This window comes from Schistocerca cancellata, chromosome 10 (genome assembly GCF_023864275.1).
Source record: "Schistocerca cancellata isolate TAMUIC-IGC-003103 chromosome 10, iqSchCanc2.1, whole genome shotgun sequence".
Classification (NCBI taxonomy): Eukaryota; Metazoa; Arthropoda; class Insecta; order Orthoptera; family Acrididae; genus Schistocerca; species Schistocerca cancellata.
Window position 1 is genome coordinate 130926494 of NC_064635.1, and position 23950 is coordinate 130950443.

At 38.6% G+C, this 23950-nt stretch overlaps 2 protein-coding genes across 2 annotated transcripts in view; one reads left to right on the plus strand and one right to left on the minus strand.

Moving 5' to 3' along the window:
* LOC126106356 (speckle-type POZ protein-like) overlaps window positions 1-23950 on the minus strand; it is a 497553-nt gene that overhangs the window by 85599 nt on the left and 388004 nt on the right. The window lies entirely within an intron of this gene.
* The window catches only part of LOC126106358 (serine/threonine-protein phosphatase PP1-beta catalytic subunit), a 78242-nt gene continuing 56238 nt past the window's right edge, over window positions 1947-23950 (plus strand). The window contains exons 1-3 of the mRNA XM_049912610.1: window positions 1947-2090; window positions 2340-2471; window positions 2804-3034. Coding sequence (XP_049768567.1) covers window positions 2039-2090; window positions 2340-2471; window positions 2804-3034 — 415 coding nt within the window. The 5' untranslated portion in view covers window positions 1947-2038. The remainder of the gene's footprint in view (window positions 2091-2339; window positions 2472-2803; window positions 3035-23950) is intronic.

The following is a 23950-nucleotide window of genomic DNA, read 5'->3' on the forward strand; positions in this document are numbered from 1 at the left end:
TTTCACCTTAAATTAGGATACGAACAAAACTGCTTTAAAAACAAGAAAAGTCATAAGGCTCAAGGCATTTGTCTGTATGCTGTTGTCGAAAGATAGTTGTCAGCATGAGCTGAAAAATAAATAGAGCAACTAAGAACAAGAATAGGGGGTAGAAGTAGATAGAAATAATTCGAGGGAGGGAGGGACGGAGGGGCGGCAGTCGGACAGACACAGGAATCAATAATGACGAGCTGAGTGTCTTGTTTCTTGCAGAGGCATGGCTTTTTGTGATTGGCTGTTTCCCCAATAGAATTGTTACCTGAGTATCTCTTTCTGACAACATCTGATTTGCGGTATGAATATAGTACTACCGTCATTCACAAAAAATCACTGTAATGCTTTCTGCTCCTCTCTTCATCCTCAGTTTCTCTAAATAATACAGCTACGGAAATCATAAACTATATCAGCGGTGAGGGAACTCGTGTTAGATTTACTTACACTCTGGACGCTATACAAATCTCCCTTTTACTTTTTGCTCTCTCCATGTCTAAACATATACTTATTGTTGTAAGTACTCCACTAAATAGCACGATTATCTCTTATTTTTGGTCTTCTTCACCAGTTCCACCCCAAATTCAAGTTTTAATGTATTTCTCTCAAATGACCTGTGAATGTCTGACACTGCTCCACAGAGTATTAGTGGAGTTGAAAAACATTTGAATTACATAACATCGGTGAGCTTGTGAAATATCATACAAAATAACATCCAGTTTCAAGATTCACTGCAATACATTTTGATGATGCAATAGGTAGTTTATAGTGTGTTGTAAGTGGGTTCTATATTCATGCAACACACCTTATTGACGCCGAAAGAAGTGTAGTGATTTTCCTCTTTCGAAGCATGAAGACATAAATTTCAGTTAGAAAAGATATAGTTTCGTGGGAAATAGTTCCGTCGCAGTAGAATTACTTCCCTTCGTGAACGTATGAAAATCTGCATCTATATCTGTATGACAGAGGGTACTTCCTATTGTACCATGTAGGTTTCTTCCCGTTCCATTCCCAAAACGGGAGAATGCCTGCTGGAATATCTCTCTGCGCATTGTAATTAATCTGATGTTTTCATCATCCCTACTAGAGCGACGGTGTTTTCGCAGATTCCTCGAGTATTCTGATTACTGCTTCTTGCAATTCTGTACGAAGGCGCTTGGGGGATAGTTGGAGTTTTTTTTCAACCGCCTGCCCCAGGTTTTTCAGTATTTTCATGAGACTCGTCAGGTAGCATCTATGTCACCACTGGTACTGCAATTCTTTGAATGTCTTCAATATTACTAGAGATAGGCCTCTGTTTTTTTACAAATAATATTTATTAATCTTTCAATGACTTTGTACAATGATATACACAAGTCGCTTTCTGAAAGGGTGTATACAATACGGCACATAATGGAAATAACAGCATTTGGGCGTAAATACGAGTGTCTTACATGCGAATAATTTCATCGAAAACCTTACACTTATCATGTAATCTAATCTGTTAAACATTTAGCACTTGCATCACTTCATTCGCTTCGCTCGCTACATTCGTTATCGGCCTTCTTCTTAATGCTTCTTCCCAGGTTCATTGTTTTTCGAGAAAACTACAGGTTTGCTCAGTACTACAGCTGTAGTACTTGCATGTTTTTAATCGGAACATATTCCTTATCGAACGCTTAAGCTGCAAAAGGGAAACCTGAACAAAATACAGAATTCTCAACAATGGCATTCATCAAGTCGACTGTGATTGTACAGCCGCGAAGCCTCCTTTCTAGTTTCTCTTTCTACTTACTACTAGTCACTAGATGTGATGTAAACACCAAAGATACATTCTGAAACGAAGCAATCCTATTGGCTCTAGCTACCTAGAAATGCTTTTGGTTGGTCTCGTTTCGAGCCGAGCTGCCCCCAACGGCAAGTGCTTTCCTATCAAACTACGCTAGCCAGTTGCCTTGAGACATATCTTTTGAAGAACTTTGATACGAATCTTTTACGTGCACTTGGAGCTGCAGCGAGCAGTACCAAAATGGCTGACATCGATTTAAACGTAGACAGCCTTATACAAAGGCTTCTTGAAGGTAACGTTTATTACTACATGCAAATCTTCCATCGGATGTAGATCCTGTGTAATAGATGTTGTCTCCGAGTTATGCATTTGCTGGAAATTGTACTGTTTGGATGAAATGGGCGTATCTGTCAAATGTCAAAATCTTGAGAATTTTATCGCAGGCAAAGTAGTTTAGCTTAATAGCGGGTGCGGGAACCCATTACAGAAGCCTGTAAGTAGTATTCCACTGTTTTAACTGAATGTACGTTTTGTTTTGCAGTAAGAGGATGTCGCCCAGGAAAGTCCGTGCAGATGTCCGAAGCAGAAGTGCGCGGACTGTGCTTGAAATCAAGAGAAATCTTCCTTCAGCAGCCAATTTTGTTGGAGCTAGAGGCTCCCCTCAAAATTTGTGGTAATTTACGATCTATCGTGATTGGATCAGTCGTTGAAATTATATGCGGTGCACAGTGCGTCGTAGTTTTTGAAATTAAAAATCTGTTAAAATAAAACTATACTAAAAAAGAAAATGTTTCCATACAGATGCGAACAAGGGAAACTTTTTGTGCCAGACCTTTGCTTGTGTTGGGATTAAGTGAAACCATCGATATTTATGCTCCTCTGTGTTTTAGGATTCAGGGCTAGTAGATTTTATTGACAATACGTAATAACTTATTTGTGCATCAGATTTGATACTCCCAAACCGGGAAGTTCAGAAACTTCAGCTCCTTACCGTTTATGCTTCAGGTGACATCCACGGGCAGTATACAGATCTCCTGCGGCTTTTTGAGTATGGCGGTTTCCCACCAGAGGCAAACTACTTATTTCTGGGTGATTATGTAGATCGTGGCAAACAGAGTTTAGAGACTATATGTCTTCTGCTTGCATACAAAATAAAATATCCAGAAAATTTTTTCCTTCTGCGTGGCAATCACGAATGTGCCAGTATTAACAGGATATATGGTTTCTATGATGAATGTAAGTATTTTATAAATTTCTTGCTAGACATAGAAATAGATGCTATCATATGTAGCTCTTTTGATTTTGCAGGGTGTAGTAATTACTTATATCGTTGCATTGGTATTTTCTTTTAAACTTGGCTTCTATCTCGAAGTAGGTGTATTGAATGGCTAGCATGGAATTGAAGTTGTATGTAGTATATAGTTTCTTTTTTAGTATGGTTTCTGCAATTTTTGACCTGACAGTTAATAATCTAGACAAGCTGAAGTTGCCTGTGTGATACTTCTCTCTATGAATGCCTGTAATTTGAAAGTGGTTTGATTTTTAGATGATTAAATAACAACTTGGTAAACTATTCTGTAGTTGCCACTTTAGCTCTGTCATATAAGGTGCTTTACCTGTTGATCATTGTATTTTTGTCAGTAGTGAAAGCCTGTTAATATTCGTGAAATTCCTGTTCGGTAGTGGCCTACAGAGAGCTGTTGATGAACATGTAAGAAAATTGCTGTATTAAGCAAATTAAATTTTAGTATGTAGTTGGAAGGATCAAAATCAGCACATCTTTCAAATTTGTTCAAAAATCTATCTATAAATCACACTTAAGTGGAAGGCAGTTTTTTCACTAGGCTAGTTGTAAAAGTTTCATATGGAAGTGATAATGATTAGCCTACAATTCAACCATCTTTCTTTGGCCAGTAATGCTATTAACCATGTAACTATTCCTCAGCATCAAATACTCACTTTGACTACTATGACAATTGTGTGTTTTAATTATCAAAGTATTTAGATTTCTTTAGCAATGTGTTTTTTTGTGTAAGGAGATTATTACTAATGTCTTCAGACCTTGTACAAAGTTAAAAATGCTAGACCGTTATGGAATAATTAAGGTTTTCAGTGGGGCTGCAAACATAACTATAGGTAGTGCAGTGTATCCAACTAGGCACCAAACTAAAGTTCAGTCTGTCATCATAACTTTCATTTAAATAAAGAATAGCTTATTATTCTTTCATTTATTGTCATTTAGATCCCAAGGAAAACTGCAAATGCAGAAAATAAAATAAATACTACACAAACAATGCAAGCAGTTCTTGATGTCCAGAGTATAGATATTGGTTGCATCCAATTTGGCATGACACTTTGCCAATGTCTCACTACTGCATGCAAGTGCAACTCTTGTAGGTCCCTCGGTAGAACTTTTTCAGGATACGTCCTCTAGACATATCATATAACTAAAGTCTCTAAATATACTTACAGATAATGTAGGTAGAAGTTTTATCATCACAAGCAATTCTCACTTTAAAAATCTCATTTAAGTATGAAGGTTTGATATGTGAGGTTGAAGGAAACATTTTTGCAAGAGGAAAAAAAGTATTTGCTTCATACATAGAAATCACAATTTCTGTAAATTTGTGTAATTAAGAGGCATGTTCAAAAAATAAATGTACTGTGACTGTTTTTATTTTTCTTTACTGGTATAGGGGATTCCCTGACGAACGAGCTTTGCAGGAACACAGTAGCATGTAAACTGATGTGGTCTTCTAGTTGCATGAAAGATGTCATTGAAGTCCCTCCAAGTCGGAACCAAGTGCTATGATCTGCTTCATACTTGCAGAAAGAATAATAGCCACTGAAATGTATTTGCAAATCAAATGAAATTGTTATGAACAGAAAGAATGTCTTTAAGCAATGTAGGAAGTTTAGTGGAGGCAGAACAAATCTTTGTATGAAGAGAGGAGTAGCCTAGTGACATCCCACGTTGGCTGATGAATTGGTGCAAAAAATAGAAGAAAATGTTCTTGAAGACTGTTGATTGATAGTGAAAGAAATTTCTCTGATGTTTTCACAGTTCCCCAGAACTTTCTTATGAGGCATTCACAGAATTGTTGGGATACTTAAACTGTGTACAATATGGGTCTCAAAACAGCTGACAGGTCACCACAAGAAAAATTAGGTCAGTACTACCTGCAAGTTTCTGGAGAAACTTGAACTGGAAGACAAGGATTTTTGAGTCAACTGAGGCATCCGATTCCACCTGTCAGATTTGATGCGTGACATAAGGGTGTTGTGTTGTGTGACGTCATGATGGTGTGGAGTTTAGTTTGAGTGTGTTGTGTTTGCAGATTTCGTCTTGTTGCGGTTGGTGGTGTCCTCTGGTGTGTGTGTGTGTGTGTGTGTGTGTGTGTGTGGTCTGCGTTTTATGTGATGTATTGGGTTCATGTGGGTGTCGGTGCTTGAAGTGTGCATTTATCGGTCGTGACTGTTATAGAAGAATGGAAATTACTGACGGTGAGTTAAGAATTAAGTTTCCGTTGTGTTTGTTATTGCGGTGTCGTTTGATGTTAACGGTTAGCTGTTTGTCGCATGGTAAGTCGTTTAATTCAGTTGGGGGCCTCTTTTGTTAGGTATGGATATGACTTCTAAGTATAATAGAGCATGTCTGTGGTCTGAAATGGGGGGATGACATGTTGTCCGTCATTAAATTTCTGCAACTTTTTGGACTTGTGATGGAGATAGTGAAATGCGTTGCATGCAAGCAGAATATGTAAGTTGGGGATTAGTGTGTAGGGCTGGAACTTTTTTGTGGTAAGTAGCAGTTTTTTTTGGTCTATTGTTCGTGTTTTATGATGATCGGGTGGGGTTTTTGTGTGTTGTTGGGTCGGTATTATTTACTGCATGTGTTGGTGGTTGATGATTTGGTATTGACACTTGTGGTTGGTTTATGTATTTAGGGGAAGTACTCTATTTCAATTTTTTTGTATTGTCAGTTGTAGCTGTATAGGTCATGGGAAGTGACTGATTCCAATTTGTCATCGTAGCTGTGTGTGTTTTGGTATCATGAGCTGTTGTTGACCTATATAGGTCAAGGGAAGTGTCCGATTCCAGTGTGACATTGTAGCTGTGTTTTTTTGGTATTGTGAGCTGCTGTTAACCTATGTAGGTCAAGGGAAGTACCTGATTACAATTTTTGTTTGTTTAGGTGGTGGTTTTTGGTATCGATAGCTGCGGTGTGATTGCAATTTTTGGAGTAGTTGGTTTCTTAAATTGTGAGATCGACAATCGCGGTTGAGCTATGTAGGTGGAGGGAAGTGACCAGTTCCTGTCGACATTGTAAGTGTAGTGGAATTTGGAAATTTTGTGCTTTTATGTCATCGTTTTGTGTGGTTTGGGCTCATGGTGTATGTCTATATGTGTTTATATTTAGTTTGTCCCCACTCAAAGACCCCCAATTTTCTGCACTGGTCCCATTACTTTGATTATATTTTTGGAGAGGGATGTGTTTGTTGGTTTTGAATGTATTTTTGTGTTTGTTGTCATTTATGTAATGACGTCATAGGTGCCATATTGGAGATGTTGAGAATGGTCATTTCCGCCATATTGGTGACGTCATGGGTCAAATCAGATGGGTGGAATCGAACATTTCTGTAATCCTGGATTTTTTGGGCTCTATTGTGACAGTGGCATCACACCAATTCCCCGACTGTCAAAAAATTCAAAACCACAATTTGGGTGAATTTCTACCTTAAGGGGAGACGATCAATGCACAGTGATATTGTGAGGCCCTAAAAGAACTCAGGAGGAGCATTCAAAACAAAATAGGGGGATGCTGATGTGTTTGTTGCACGACAGCAGCCATCCTCGTACAGCCTTAGCCACTCATTTGATTGCGATGTTTTGAACCACCACACTTATTCCCCTGCCTTCAGATTAACATTTTTCACCTCCCTAATGACCCAGACCAGTGGAAGTAAGTTTTGAACCAACGAGTGGGTGCAGCAAGAGGTTCTGAAAGGGGATGGAGCTCACGGGTAAGTTCTCTGAGAAGAGCATAAAGAGGCTGATAAAGATGATGATTGTGTGTAAAAGTTCAACAAGTGTATCAATGACATCCTGTAATTTTTTCAAATATGCTTATCCTAAAAAATATAAAAATCTAGTTCACTTACTTTGTGAACATACCTTCTACATTTAATAAATTTCAGACAGTGTCTTCAGCATTACATATCAATATCTTGCTGAGGTAGCATAGTTCCATAAATTTCTCTCCCTTGCATTTCCCCTCACGTATATAGTAAGGATGGGCAAGAAATCTGGTATCTGTTACAAATCGCAGTGCCAGAGAAATCACAGATATCACAATAACTTCACAGAATCTGACTGTAATTTCAGTCACAACTAGATGTCACAAGCAGCATTTAACATTCATGCTGTGTGCCATCTGTTTGCCAAATTTTTTATTTCTTCCTGTGAACATTGTATTGCTGGCTGTGATATCATTGACAAGTCACAAGTAAAAGTCACAAATAGCAACTGAGAAAGTAGCATTTAACATTCATTGCCATGTGCCATCAATTCACTGAAATTCATACTTCTTTCTGACAACCTTTTGCCTTATGCTATGGACGTATAACCAACTTACTTATGGTCAAATAAATGAACCAAGAAGCTAATATGGTATGAGAAAAATTATATAGTTGATGTTCTACCTAGACGGAGGACTGATGTGTTTGGGTGGAGTGTGATATTGGACACCATCTCTACCTGCCTTCCCACCAAAGCCTGTGGTCAAGGTTAAGTTGAAAGTTGATAAATCGGTTGAGAATTATTTAAGCCAGTGAATGTGAATGCCAAATAGAGGTTGTGCTAATAGATAGACCCTGTAGTATAGCCTGATGTTTGCATTCATGCCACATTTAAACCTGCTTAACACGCCTTTCACTGTAAAAACTAAAACTGAAAGATAATTTCAGATAATATACGTATATTAGGTAATGGACAAGGCTCTGATGAGTATTTTGATATTATATGCATGTATTGTACATAAACTGCTAACTATGTAACTCTTACCGAATGTTTAACAACAGTGTATTCACAAGCCAGATAGCATTTTTTAATGCTACAATACACACATAGTCTAAACTTTTGTGTGTATTGTCAAGCACAGCATTTAACTATCACCAGTGTCATCTATTAACTGGAAGATTAGTACTTTCCTCTGTTTTCACTTGTACATCATCAACCTTAAAACGCACAACCTTCCATCCTAGCTGGATCTTGGGTTACACTACAGGTTAATCTGGCATCACAACCCAGATTTGACGGAGAGGGGGGGGGGGGGCAGAGGACGGAGATGATCCAATAGGATACTCTATAAAGTCTTTATCGATAACTATTTGGCAGAAAATAACTATACCTAGAACAAGGGGAGAGTGGAATTTCTATTATTCAGTTGCTCTTACATTTCACACTTTTATCATCCCTTTCAGATTGCATATTGGCTTGAATGACAGCACTGTTCCAGTATTCATTTTGCACTCTATATTTAACCAGTTGTGGCTCTTTTAAGTTGAGAGTTCAAAAATTATCTAGAATCTTTACGATTATCTGCCGTGGATGTGAATGGGTATGTTGAGTAGCCGGTAATTGAACTGGGTACTGCATATGAAAAATCATGAAGATTATTAAACTTTTCTGCCGATACTAAATACTAGCACAGTAATTCAGTGTGCAACTTCCAATATTTATGGTTATGACAGCTATTGAGTAGGGAGGTTTGACACTTAGTAATAAACAACCTCTCTCAAACTTGGTTTCTAACTTCCCTTTTGATGACGACGACTGTCTAAAGACGCTGTCCCAACTTCTCCATTTCTACTGTCAGTGCTATTTTTAATTATTGCTGTATCATGTGTCTAAAAATTCGGTTCATATACCTATTAATAAATAAAAAAAAATTGTCAGAGTCTGTATTCTAAATGTGAACTCTTGCTTTACTGTGTGTCAATTTGTTATGAGCCAAAGGAAGAACAAATATAAAATGTACTTACTACTGACTGTTTTGTTGAGGTGATGTTTTTTCCTGTGGACAAGTATAAATTTTATCTACTGTGATTATCACAGAAATAGCTTTGATAGAGTGCAGAGGAATACAAGCTGTGAATTCATTAATTGTGATTTTAAATTATGACAAATCACAACGTAGAAACGCCATTGCTGAGAAGTATTCGCAGAAATCACTGACATCAGAAGGTCCCAGTTTACTCCGTGCCTTGTATGTACCTGGATGTAACTTAAATACTCACTTTTATTCATTTAATAATAGGTTTGTTGCTCGCTTGAAAGTATTATGGGGAGCTACATCTAGTATTAAATTTTAAAATCAGGAATATTTCATGGCGAAGTATTTTAGGAAGAATGTTTAGCGTCTTTGGTATGATGCTGTTGGTCAGTCTGTGTATAAAAAGTTAAAATTAGGAATTGGCATAATATCTAGCCAGTGCTTACCTTCAGGAGGTTAAATTCCTAATACTGCTGAAAGAAACACTTAATGTAGAATGTTTTAATCCTAGGTTAGGGATATATTAAATAATAATACTCCGTCTTCAGTCCCAACATTTTTGTGTTCTACTTACTGTCCATTTTTGAGGATTGTATAAATGTAATGGGGATTACATCCATGAAAGTAGTGTTATAGCTCTGAAATGCATTGGATAGTAATTAATAAACAAAAATATTATGACTGAAGACAGAATATTATTAATACAGGGTGGTCCATTGATAGTGACCGGTCCAAATATCTCACGAAATAAGCATCAAACGAAAAAACTACAAAGAATGAAACTCGTCTAGCTTGAAGGGGGAAACCAGATGGCGCTATGGTTGGCCCGCTAGATAGCGCTGCCATAGGTCAAACGGATATCAAATGCATTTTTTAAAATAGGAACCCCGATTTTTTTATTACATATTCGTGTGTTACGTAAAGAATTATGAATGTTTTAGTTGGACCACTTTTTTCGCTTTGTGGTAGATGACGCTGTAATAGTCACAAACGTGTGAGTATGTGGTTTCACATAACGTTCCGCCACTGCAGACAGTATTTGCTTCGTGATACATTACCCGTGTTAAAATGGACCGTTTACCAATTGCGGAAAAGGTCAATATCGTGTTGATGTATGGCTATTGTGATCAAAATGCCCAACTGGCGTGTGCTATGTATGCTGCTCGGTATCCTGGACGACATCATCAAAGTGTCCAGACCGTTTGCCAGATAGTTACGTTGTTTAAGGAAACAAGAAGAGGAAGTGTTTAGCCACATGTGAAACGTCAACCACTACCTGCAACAAATGGTGCCCAAGTAGGTGTTTTAGCTGCTGTCACGTCTAATCCACACATCAGTAGCAGACAAATTGCGCGAGAATGGGGAATCTGAAAAACGTCGGTGTTGAGATGTTACAGCAAAATTAATTGCACCCGTACCATATTCCTATGCACCAGGAATTGCAGGGTGACGATTTTGAACACCGTGTACAGTTCTGCCACTGGGCACGAGAGAAATTATGGGATGACAGATTTTTTGCACGCATTCTATTTCGTGACGAAGCGTCATTCACCAACAGCGGTAACGTAAACTGGCATAATATGCACTATTGGGCAACAGAAAATCCATGATGGTTGTGACAAGTGGAACATCAGTGTCCTTGTCGGGGTAATGTATGGTGCGACAAGATGTTTCACTGCATGACAGAATGGCAATGTACTTCCAACAAGAGGATGTCCGGCACATAGCTTGCGTGCGGTTGAAGCAGTATTGAATAGCATATTTCATGACAGGTGGATTGGTCCTCGAAGCATCATGGCCCGCGCATTCACCGGATCTGATGTCCCCGGATTTTCTTCTGTGGGGAAAGTTGAAGGCTATTTGATATCGTGAACCACCGACACCGCCTGACAACATGCGTCAGCGCATTGTCAATGCATGTGCGAACATTATGGAAGGCGGCCTACTTGCTGTTGAGAGGCATGTCGTTACACATTTTGTCAAATGCATTAAGGTTGATGGACATCATTTTGAGCATTTATTGCATTAATGTGGTATTTACAGGTAATCACACTGTAACAGCACGTATTCTCAGAAACGATAAGTTCACAAAGGTGCACATATCACATTGGAACAACCAAAATAAAATGTTCAAACGTACCTATGTTCCGTATTTTGATTTAAAAACCTACCAATTACCAACTTTTCATCTAAAATTGTGAGCCATACGTTTGTGACTATTACAGCGTCATATATAACAAAGCGAAAAAAGTGGTCCAACTAAAACATTTATATTTCTGTATGTACTACACGAGTATTTAATAATAAACACAGTTGATATCAGTTTGACCTGTGGCAGCGCCATCTAATGGGCCAACCATAGTGCCATCTGGTTTCCCCCTTCAAGCTATACAAGTTTCGTTGTTTGTAGTTTTTTCATTGTTTGTAGTTATTTCATGAGATATTCGCCCCGGTCACAATCAATGGACCACCCTGTATATCCCTCACATAGAAGTCACTGACAGCCCGAGACTTGGATGCAAACGTGAACAAAATATCCTGTATCACCTCAAAAGTGGTCTCTCACAACTGCAGCAACAGGACTGCTCACAAGTGACTTATGTGTTCCAACTTAGGACATTTGTCAAGTGTGTAGGGCCCAAACAAACAGGACTGACAGGAGATGCTGAACATATATGAAGAACACCTGCAGTAATAGGCACAGGTTTGGCTGACCCACAGGAGAGCATTGTTCAAATTCAGCTACAGTATACATAGCTATCATCGGTGCATGTGAAGTCATGTAGACTTAATAGGCTTGTAAATGTACACAACCTTAGCATTTACATGGCTGAATTAAGCTGTTTTGTGAAGGCTCTTGAAGTATACTTCAGTTACCCATGTGTTGCTTCCACAGGGACCACAAAGACAAGTGTAAGACTAATTAGAATTTGCAAAGAGGTGTGCTTAAACAGTCATTCTTCCCTTCTCTGTACAAAAATGAAATGGGAAGGAACAGTAATATGTGGTACAGTGACAAGTACCCTCTGTCATGCACTTCAGTGCTTTGCAGTGTGTAAGCAGATGTACATTTGGATTTCACATGTGTTAATGAACTGTTGTTGCATAGTGGGTGATGCTGTGCTAATTGTAGTTTGCATCAAGCGACATAAAAGTTGCAATCTAGTTTTTTTATGTGAATATAATGTGAGAGCTGTAATAAGATGAAAACTTAGAGAATAATTCAAAGGAACATGATTTTAGCATTGCAAAAAGTATACATTTGACTGAGAACTTCATTGATAGGAGGCAAGGACAAGAAATGAACACAGTAGACTTCTCAAGTTGTTCACATTTTGAAAACACACACACACACACACACATACACCATCCACATACAGTAAAAGTCCAATATACTGCAGATTTTGATACAGCACAGTGCAAAAATCTCACTACAATTGGTGTGCAGCATATCTGTTGCAACATTTACACCTGCAACTGTCACGATCTGAAGACGATAACTGATGGGGAGAGGTGTCACTAAATTCAACCTTGAGTTTGTCATTATACCAAGACTGTCGCTGGAGATAACTGGAAAACACATCTCATGGTTGTCATTGTGATGTAGACAACAAAATTTATTGTGTAGCAATGGTTGACAATCAACTATTCATTAAGAGTGTATATATGAGGTCTGTTCAGAAAGTTATGGAACATTCACAATTTTGCACCAATGGTTTGTTGGTACGAAATGTGGTTGGCATCCTTGCACATGCCTGTGTTTAATGTGTAACTGCTTGAAGTTTCATTGTTGTATGTCTGTTATTATTCAGTGTTGTATTGAGTACAACATTGTGTCACACAGTTTGTGAATTTCGAGGTGGCAGAGTTAGAGGAGCAATGTGTCTGCATTAAATTTTGTGTGAAACTCAATAAAACCTTTACAGAGACACACAGAATGGATCAGGAAGCCTATGGTGATGAATGCTTAAGTCGTACTCTATGTTAAGAGTGGTTCACGCGGTTTAAAAATGACCAGATGGAAGTTAAGGATGACACTTTTTCAGGATGCCCTTAGACGTTTATGATGATGCTCATGTCAGGAACGTCAACGAAATTGTGTGTGCCAATGGAAGAATGGCTGTCAGAGAAATTGCAGAAGTCAATTGGATCGTCTCATGAAACCCTGATACAGCATCTTGGAATGCATCATGTTGCTGCCAAGTTTGTCCCATGGCTCACGAGTCTAGACTAGAAAGACCTTTGCTTTGGAATCTGTGAAGATCTTTTGGATCGTGCAAATGAGAAAGAGATGTTCCTTAAGAGATCATAACTGATGGTGAGATGTGTGTGTGTGGTTATGATGTTGAGGCCAATGTTCGTCACAATGGGTCAGGAATGGTCCTCCAAAACCAAAAAAAGCTCGGGTCAGGTTAAATGTCAAAGCTATACTGATAGTTTTCTTTGACTTGGAAGGATTAGTTCATGAATTTGCGCCACAGGGGCAAACTGTTAATCGATAGTACTAATGGGACATGTTGCAATGCATGCGAGAAACTGTGAGAAGGAAATGGCCTGAAATGTGGCGAGACAATTCGTGGCCCTTGCATCACAACACATCCGCCCATTCATTCCTGTTGGTGCCTGACTAATGCACAAAGAATGAAATCGCTGCTGCGTCATTCTCCATCCTCTTAGACCTGGCCTCTGTGGACATTTTTTATTTCCAAAGTTGAAAACCCCATTGAAAGCGTGAAGATCTGCAACAATTGACCAAATAAAAGAAAATTTGCAGATGACGCCTCACATGATCCAGCAAGAGGTGTATGAAGACTGCTTCAAGAAGTGGAAAAGCATTGGGAGCAGTGTATCAGTTGTGGAGGAGAGTACTTCAAAGGAGACTGTGCACAGTAAGTAAAAGGTAAACGTAGAAAAATTTTGCGGACAAAGTTCCGGAATTCTTTGAACAGACATTGTGTATCTCTGTGTGTAAACCATTTCTTGCGAGTGATAAGCTAAAAATTATTAATCGTGTGCAGAATATTGATACAAAAGCGAGTTTAGCATGTGTGTGTGGTGTACCTGAATGAGCAATCAGGTGATGGATGAAAGAAGAGAATAAGCATGGAAGTTCTGTAAGTGCTTTTGAAAGGGATGTAGGAGTGCAAAAAAAAGGATGAAACTAGTAAAAAAACAGTGAACTTTACGAATGTCCTTATGGGTGGCTTTTAATAATGCCAAGTGGAGTTTTTAATAAAGCCAAGTGGATGTTTACCACTTTCTAGCCCAATTATGGAAGTCCGAAGTGCAACATTTCACTTCCTTTAATATGGAAAGAAAGACAACAAAATTCTTCTGGGTTTGGGCCGCATTGTCATTTATAAAATTCTGACGTTTCAGTGATTATTGGAAGATGCCTTCCTCAGGGTGTACTGCTAACTGCTGAATGAGCACTAGTTTGGTTACTTATATACTACGGAGGAGTGCTGTCATTGTATATGAGGGTGAGGAGGAAGGATATTAGGTGTTCTTTTTTTGGTCTTTGCATTGCGTGTTGTCATTGGCGGGAATAGGAGTTTTCCATTGGAGTTTCCTTTATTGCTTGCCATTGTTGGAAATCGGTGAATAGGAACCGGGCAGCGACTGCAGTGTATCGTTGTTTACTATTCGCCTAGTATCGACTAGGGTGCATCAGCAATCTGTGTACCCTCTGCCACTGTGGCCTACCACGCGCCTCTTGCTTTGCAAGAGCTGTCCTTCCGCAAAGCTGTCACTGCTGGCAGCCAAGATGCTTTAAATGGTACCCGTCCTCTCTATTCATGTTGTCAAGTCGCTTGGGTATTTTTGTAGCCTCTCTAATCTTCCTCCTCAAACTAAACAGCTGTTTTGCCAGTACATGGCCCCCTCGAAATTCAATCTACGTCCTGCACTGTTCCTGGTTTTCTACCATCGCTGATTTGTTGGATTGTTTGAGATGAATATATGTCTCGTGTTGAGATAACATTGTGCTTATCGGACGCCCAGTCTCACCTACATATGCCAGTCCACATTCACACCCAATTTCGTGAACTCCGACACCATGAAACTTGACAGTTGAATCTTTCCTATTTCCGTCAGTGACAACACGCAATGCAAAGACCAATAAAAGAACACCTAATACCCTTCCTCCTCAACCTTGTATCCAATGACAGCACTCCTTCATAGTATATAAGTAACCAAACTAGTGCTCATTCAGCAGTTAGCAAAACACTCTGAGGAATGTGTCTTGCAGTAGTTGCCAAAACTTCAAAATTTTATAGTTGACAATGCGGCCTCAAACCCAGAAGAATTTTATTTACTGTGATAATGGACGTGGAAGCCTATCTTTACATGGAAAGACAGACTTTGTTGCTGCAGACAAGTGATTTTCAAGGTGGAAATATTGCCTTGAAATTAAACAAAGAAGCCTCAAAGGAGAAGCAAAGTCTTAAGGTGGTGAATCTGCTTCAGATTCCTGGAATTTTACCCAACATAATGGTTGATGAAAGTTTAAGTGATCTTGAAACAGACCATTATTATTGACTACTTCTAGCCAGTATTCGTGATGCAAAAGAAAAGAAAGTGAAAGACTGCTTTCAGATTTAATTGTGCTAGCACACCATTGAGTCTTCTTATATTTACAAACCATGAAGATCAAGAGTATGTTATATCAGCAAAGAATCCACTTGCAATACCGGTAGTACACCACATACAGTGTACATATGAGAAAAGTCTGTGTTGCTGTACAGGACAGTCCATTAGTGCCAGCATCATCGAACATAAAAGATATTGCAAGTTGGGAGAGGTTAACAAATCAGCCATGGCTGAGCGCACATTGGGTGAGACCGAGCACGCAGTAAAGAGTCGCTGGCACACCAGTCCTTGGAGAAAAGCTACTTCACCTGTTTGTTCAGGGAAGCCATAGAAATTAATGAACATGCTGGTAGTTTTAACAAGAAAGAAGAAAGCCTCAAAGTAAATGGATTCTGTATTCGCATGCTGCAAAGATTGACAGTTGCAAGTTACAACGGGAGAGAACTCCCCTGGTAATGACCCAGTGATGTCCGCCTCCTCCTCCCCCCTCAGTCCTCTTCTCCCACCTCTTCATGAATTAAGTGATTTCATCTGCTCTGGTCCATAGGGCTCGGCCATCTCTTCCATGGTTTCCCTCCTTCTTGTCCCTGTAGGTCTGTAGTCAGGAATTTGCTTTGGAAGTCTATTTTCAGGTGCACTACCTGCAGGTTTCGGCCTGTTTTTTATTCAGATCTATATTCTTGTGCATTGAATCAACTTTTAATTCATTCCTGATATCTTAATTTCTGAAGCGATCTTCTCTGGTGCACTTTTTAATTCTACAGAGAAATCTCATTTCTGCAGCCTGGATTTTGCTCATATCCTTTTGCACGGGAAACCCGGTTTCAGGTCCTTAAAGCATAGTAGGTATTGCCAAGACTTTGTAAAACTTCATCTGGTTCTCTTTAGTGACTTGCTTTTGTAGCATATTTCTACTTCTCCCACAGATTACATTTAATTTTAGGGGTTTTCTTATCAATTTCATGGTTAAAATTTCATCCTACACTGGATACTGGAAGTGGGTTATCTGTTCTGGTGCTACATTATTTATTACAATTTTAGATATAAAGGTTTCCCTTGAATTCCATAACTTTTGTGTAATTAGTGGAGATTTTCATTTTATATTGAGCAGCCAACAAATTAAGATGATAGATGGCTCTTTGAAGATTGTTATTTTCTGTTATTATTTGATCATTTGTGTATATTGCGGTATTTAAACATTTCACTGTTGATCTTCATGCCATAGACAATACTTTGTTTCCAAGCTCTGTCACCCATGTAGGTATTCGAGTGCCGGAGACGGGTCACATCTTGTTTAACTCAGTGTTGTTTAGACAAGTTATATCCATATAAAATTATAATTTTTGTACCTATAAGAGGTTTAACAGAGTTAAATGTGTTAGGAAGCCTCTTTTCCATAATCTGCCAAAATAGATGTCTACTGACTTTTTAAAAGCTTTTCCATAATCTACAAAAGTTGTGTGCACCATTAAGTTAATTGTTTACCTTTTTTCTACCAGTAGTTTTATATTAAACACCAACTGTGGAAGATTGTCCATTTCTAAAACCTGTTTGCTCTTCCAATAAAATTACATCAGAGATAGGACGCAGTCTATTATTTAAGACAGTACTATAGATTTTAAAGTCTGTGTTAATGGGGCTAATTCCCTTCTGGTTGTTTGGCTGGCTTCTGCTGCCTTTCCTAAAAAAGGAGAAAGTTCCACTCCTTAGGTACCTGACCTACAGTTCAACATACAGGGTGTTTCAAAAATGACCGGTATATTTGAAACGGCAATAAAAACTAAACAAGCAGCGATAGAAATACACCGTTTGTTGCAATATGCTTGGGACAACAGTACATTTTCAGGCGGACAAACTTTCGAAATTACAGTAGTTACAATTTTCAACAACAGATGGCGCTGCAAGTGATGTGAAAGATATAGAAGACAACGCAGTCTGTGGGTGCGCTATTCTGTACGTAGTCTTTCTGCTGTAAGCGTGTGCTGTTCACAACGTGCAAGTGTGCTGTAGACAACATGGTTTATTCCTTAGAACAGAGGATTTTTCTGGTGTTGGAATTCCACCGCCTAGAACACAGTGTTCTTACAACAAGATGAAGTTTTCAACGGAGGTTTAATGTAACCAAAGGACCGAAAAGCGATACAATAAAGGATCTGTGTGAAAAATTTCAACGGACTGGGAACGTGACGGATGAACGTGCTGGAAAGGTAGGGCGACGGCGTACGGCAACCACAGAGGGCAACACGCAGCTAGTGCAGCAGGTGATCCAACAGCGGCCTCGGGTTTCCGTTCGCCGTGTTGCAGCTGCGGTCCAAATGACGCCAACGTCCACGTATCGTCTCACGCGCCAGAGTTTACACCTCTATCCAAACAAAATTCAAACGCGGCAACCCCTCAGCACCGCTATCATTGCTGCATGAGAGACATTCGCTAATGATATAGTGCACAGGATTGATGACGGCGATATGCGTGTGGGCAGCATTTGGTTTACTGACAAAGCTTATTTTTACCTGGACGGCTTCGTCAATAAACAGAACTGGCGCATATGGGGAACCGAAAAGCCCCATGTTGCAGTCCCTTCATCCCTGCATCCTCAAAAAGTTCCAAAGGAATCATTGGCCCATTTTTCAGATCTGAAACGATTACTGCATCACGCTATCTGGACATTCTTCGTGAATTTGTGGCGGTACAAACTGCCTTAGACGTCACTGCGAACACCTCGTGGTTTATGCAAGATGGTGCCCGGCCACATCGCACGGCCGACGTCTTTAATTTCCTGAATGAATATTTCGATGATAGTGTGGTTGCTTTGGGCTATCCGAAACGTACAGGAGGAGCGTGGATTGGCCTCCCTATTCGCCAGACATGAACCCCTGTGACTTCTTTCTGTGGGGACACTTGAAAGACCAGGTGTACCGCCAGAATCCAGAACAATTGAACAACTGAAGCAGTACATCTCATCTGCATGTGAAGCCATTCCGCCAGACACGTTGTCAAAGGTTTCGGGTAATTTCATTCAGAGACTACGTCATATTATTGCTACGCATGGTGGATATGTGGAAAATATCGTACTGTAGAGTTTCCCAGACCGTAGCGCCATCTGTTGTGGAAAATTGTAACTATTGTAATTTCGAAAGTTTGTCTGCCTGAAAATGTACTGTTGTCCCAAGCATATTGCAACAAATGGTGTATTTCTATCGCTGCTCGTTTAGTTTTTATTGCCGTTTCAAATATACCGGTCATTTTTGAAACATCCTGTAGAATAATGAGATGGCGCATGTGTTCCTTCACTAAAATACTCCTGTATTGAAACAGTTTGTTATTTATTGCATCTGCCCCTGTTGCTTTCCTGTTCTTCAGTTTTTACACTGTTGAATGCAATTAATTTATTTTGGTGAAGTCTCTATTTCTGTTGATCGGGCATTTCTCAGAGTATTCCTTCATGGCAGAATCGCCACTCCAGAGAATTTTTACAATGCTGTTCCCTTTGTTCTAAAGGTATTGTATTTATTTTGGCTCTATCTTTCTCATTTGGGTTAATGTGTCTTATTACTTCATGTGATACTGACTGTCATCCACGAATGCCATTTTCAGTTTCGTTAATGAAACAGTGCCATGATCCATATTGCTTTTTACTAGTTATATTCCTAGCTGTATTTCTTTTCCTATGATATATCTGGACATGATCTTCAGATTGTTACTGTCTGTATATATTACATGCTTGTTTTCTTTCACTGCTTGCTGTATCTCTTCATCCAAAATTTTTGAGCCTTTCTTTCTTCTGTATATTGTTTCTTTTTGGCAAGAGCCTTGTTATGTTTTCAAAACTGCATTTTTAATGGTTTGCCATTCTCGTTCAGTTGAATCTCTTGCACTTGCAATAGTTATCAGCTAGTCTTGGCTGTTAGTTATCTAATACTCACCATTTATATTAAGGGATACCTTGTATTTTTGACATCTTTAAGACTATTTTTTTTGTCTCATTTTTTCTCCATCTGGCATAAATGTGAATTTTAGAGCATATCATGAAGTGATCAAAGCAATATCAAATCCTTCAGAAACATGTGTCAGTTGTGGTGCTAATATGGAGTTATCAATTGCATGATCAATAATGGATCTAGTTCCTCCTGCTCTTCATATATATTTATTAATTTCTTCCTTTCAAGAGAAGGTATTGGTTATCTTTTAGGGAGTAAAAGGCGGAGAAGTCTAAGCTTTTGGTAATTTTTGTTGTATTTTTTTTGTTTTGTGTGTGTGTGTGTGTGTGTGTGTGTGTGTGTGTGTGTGTGTGTGTGTGTGTGTTCCCACTACCTGTTGAATTGGCGTTTTGCAAACAAGAATTCAGGTCTGACTATGAAAATGGTCTTGTTTATTTTGCTAGTTGAGAAGTTGCTGAAATTGTTCATAGAAGATACTACTTTCTTCATCTCTACCATCTTCAGAAGCATAAATGCCAGTCACAGATGAATGTCCCCTCTCAATCTTAAAATGATGTGGTATTATCCTCTTGGATATATGAGGGTGGTTTGATAAATCTGGTAAAAAAAGCAAGAAAAAGTTTTTGTTTCATACACATGGTCCAGCAGTCCTACAGATTTTTCATCCCACTAGAAAAATAGGTTCTGTCAAACTCTGCTAAATACTTCATTGACTTCAATTGTTACTTTTTCATTTGATGAAAATTTCTCTGGGTCGATGAGGAAGCTGTTGAAATCCCAATTCATGCACTTCTGCCATTGTTATTGCTGATGTGTGGGCTGTCCAGGTGAAAGAGCTTGTTTTTGCATGCCAAATTTGGTCTTTTTTTCAGCCAGTGTAAGTTTCAACCATCCAAGAATGAAGCCTGTAAGCTCCAGTTTCATTTTGTAATGATGTGGAACGTGTCACTTTAACATAAGTTTCTTTACACAAAATATGGGTTATTCCTCGGGATCTCAAAAAAGAATGGCCATTGCCTTACCAGCTGACAAAATGCTCTATGCCTTCTTCAGTGCACTTTCACCGGCCTTTTGCCATTGTTTTTATGGCTGTTTTTACTCTAGTGTATAATGATGGATCCAAGTTCCATCAACAATCAAAAATTGGTGCAGAAAGTCTTGCAGTTTATTACTAAACATCACCAAATGTTTTGTTGAAATGTTATGACGGATACACTTTTGATCGACTGAACGATCATGGCACCCACCTTGTACACAGCTTCTTCATAGCCAGTACTCCATGCAGGATATTATGCACTTGCTCAGTTGAGCCTACAGGTCATGAAAGTCATGAAAAAGTAAGGGGAAAATGGACAGGTGGTCCTAAAAGTAATAAGAAAAGGTAATGAAATTGAGTGAAATTGTCATGAATTTGTTTTGTCAGTCAGTTGTGGTTCTAGAATGTTGTAGGAAATTAGAGCTACCCCCCAAAAATGCTTTATCCAGCAATTCATTTAATAAAAAAACCATGTATAAAGATTCACCAAAACTCTTAAAAGGCTTTATGTGTAGTGTTCATATGTCCAAGCCGTCTTAGCAAAGCCTCTGTTACCGTAGTTTTCAACCTTGAGGGGCAGATGCGGATGCAGAAATTTGAGGGTGTGGCTTCATTGAGCTAAATGTGGTGTGTATACCTAGTGGAAATGATGTATAAATTGTAGCTCTGCTGATGACACTGCTGCCATTTCATCTGTTACTGGATCATTATCAGTTAAAGCAGCTGTTTCTTTAATTCTGTCTGCTCCCAGTTCTGTTTAAGTCTCTTTAATCACTATCTTTTTGGAAAGGCACGTCCTTAAAGATTTTCATTAGTAAGTATAAAACTATTGTAATTTTAGTCTCATTTTAATGGTAATAAGGACAATCAGGGTAAAATAGATTCCTTGCCAGCCAAAATGTTTCGTGTGCCCTATTAGTACTATTCACAGACTATAACTTGGTATCTGTTGAGCATTTTGTGCAAGTGTGACTTTGACATTAGTGACAGTGGTATTTCATGTGTGTGTGTAAAAAAAAAAAAAAAAAAAAAAAAAAAAGAGGGGGGGGGGGGGAAGACACTCAGCATTGATTCACTTATTAGTTTCAAGGTAACAAAACAAGTCATCTTTTGCTGTAGTAAATACAGTGCCTGCACAGTCACAAGTTTCTTCTGAACAATTTGAATGGCAGTAATGAGTTACCATCACTTGCTCTTGCCTCAACCTCTAGAACTTCAGTTGAAGAGAGTTCCAAAACAAACCTATTGAAACAGTTTTTAGTCATTGATGAGACAGTAAAATCTGAAAATATATGAGCTATGAATAAAGCCATGTCTCATTCTTCAGTTGGAAGTTCTGGAAACATAATAGAAATTGTTTCCCGACAGCATGAGTGCCAAAATAATAGCTATCCAAGGGTAAGTTGTTATATAGAATTACTTATGGACTTGGCCCTCGTTTTCAGAACCTCCTAGCCAACAGTCAGGGAAATTGGATTCTTTTGTGTGTCATGTGATGAGAGTTTAAACATAATTGTCCAAAAGGGACACACACATCTTATGATGTAAAGTTTCCTGGAGGGTTTGAATGGTTTAAATTTGTCACCTAAGAAAATAATTCAAATTTCAATGGTTGAGCAAAATTTGAACATAGAGATGTTGCATGATTTGCAAGCGATTTTAATCAGCTGAAGAAAATAACCACAAATGTTTCATTGTGGCATTTGCCCACTTCATGTAGTGAACAGAGCTCTGAAAACTGCTCATAGTAAAAGTGGTTAGAACGTTCATGAATTTCTTATGGTACTTTGAGGAATTTTCCTTCAAGGAGGGCAACCTTCTCAAATATCAGTGGGTTTTCCAAGTTTTATCACAAATTTTGTTCTATAAGATGGGCTGAGAATATTGAACTTGCGAAGAGAGCACTGGGATTTATTCCACATTTGAAGAAGTATGTTGCTGAAGTAAAAAAAGATCACATGAAAGTAGAAACTTTGAAAAACATAAGTTTCAGTTAGAAGATAAATTCCTTTGTGCAAGACCTGATTTTCTTATGTCATTGTCAGTTGACCTTGATGAGTTTTTAACTGAGTATTAGTCAAATGACTCTCTTCCACATTTTGATCAAAGATTTGCACAGTTTAATGTATAGCATTGCTTCTTGGTTCATAAAGAAAACTGTTATGGAAATGGCGACAAATTACCTGCTGTTAATGTTACAAAGTATGTAGTCACAAAGCAAGTCATTATGTAGATATTGGATCTGGTGCCAATGCTGCTAGCAACAACTACTCGGAAAAGTGTATCCTCATTTCCAGAAATAAGCGCACAGGTATTTTAGAGTGTCTGTTTCTAAAAATTGCTGAGAAGAGTCCTTCGATATTAAAGATAGTCAAAGGTGGCTCATGTTTATCACCTAAAATTATTTAGAACTCCTTTTTGAGAAAGTCTTGAGTGCCAATTGTGCTGGAAGAATTCGTGTCAAAAAACATATGACTCCATCAACAGTTGATATGGTGAAGAGAGAATGCTTTAAATTTTGTGAATATTCTGAAAAACAACTGAACACTTCAATCCTGAGGAGGACTAACAATCACTTTCTATTGAATTTAGTGCAAAGTGCAAACCATGACTTCATCAAGTTCGTGCAGAAGCTGATATTCATGTTTCATGGAAATGCTACAGTTGAAAGAAGCTTTTCTGTTAACAAAGAAGTTTTAGCTGAAAACTTGGAAGAAGATAAAATTGTTGCAGAAATGCAATAAAGTCGTTAAGTGGTTTGTGAGAGACTACTGAATATGGACATCACAAAATCAGTAGTACTAGCTGTGAAGAATGCATCATTGAAAGAAATAAGAAATCTGATGAAAATGAAGTGTTGTTGTTGTTGTTGTTGTTGTTGTTGTTGTTGTTGTTGTTGTGGTCTTCAGTCCTAAGACTGGTTTGATGCAACTCTCCATGCTACTCTATCCTGTGCAAGCTTCTTCATCTCACAGTACCTACTGCAACCTACATCCTTCTGAATCTGCTTAGTGTATTCATCTCTTGGTCTCCCTCTACGATTTTTACCCTCCACGCTGCCCTCTAACACTAAATTTGTGATCCCTTGATGCCTCAGAACGTGTCCGACCAACCAGTCCCTTCTTCTAGTCAAGTTGTGCCACAAACTCCTCTTCTCCCCAATTCTATTCAATACTTCCTCATTAGTTATATGATCTACCATCTAATCTTCAGCATTCTTCTGTAGCATCACATTTCGAAAGCTTCTATTCTCTTCTTGTCCAAACTATTTATCGTCCATGTTTCACTTCCAATCATGGCTACACTCCATACAAATACTTTCAGAAACGACTTCCTGACACTTAAATCTATACTTGGTGTTAACAAATTTCCCTTCTTCAGAAACGCTTTCCTTGCCATTGCCAGTCTACATTTTATATCCTCTCTACTTCGACCATCATCAGTTATTTTGCTCCCCAAATAGCAAAACTCATTTACTACTTCAAGTGTCTCATTTCCTAAACTAATTCCCGCAGCATCACCCGATTTAATTC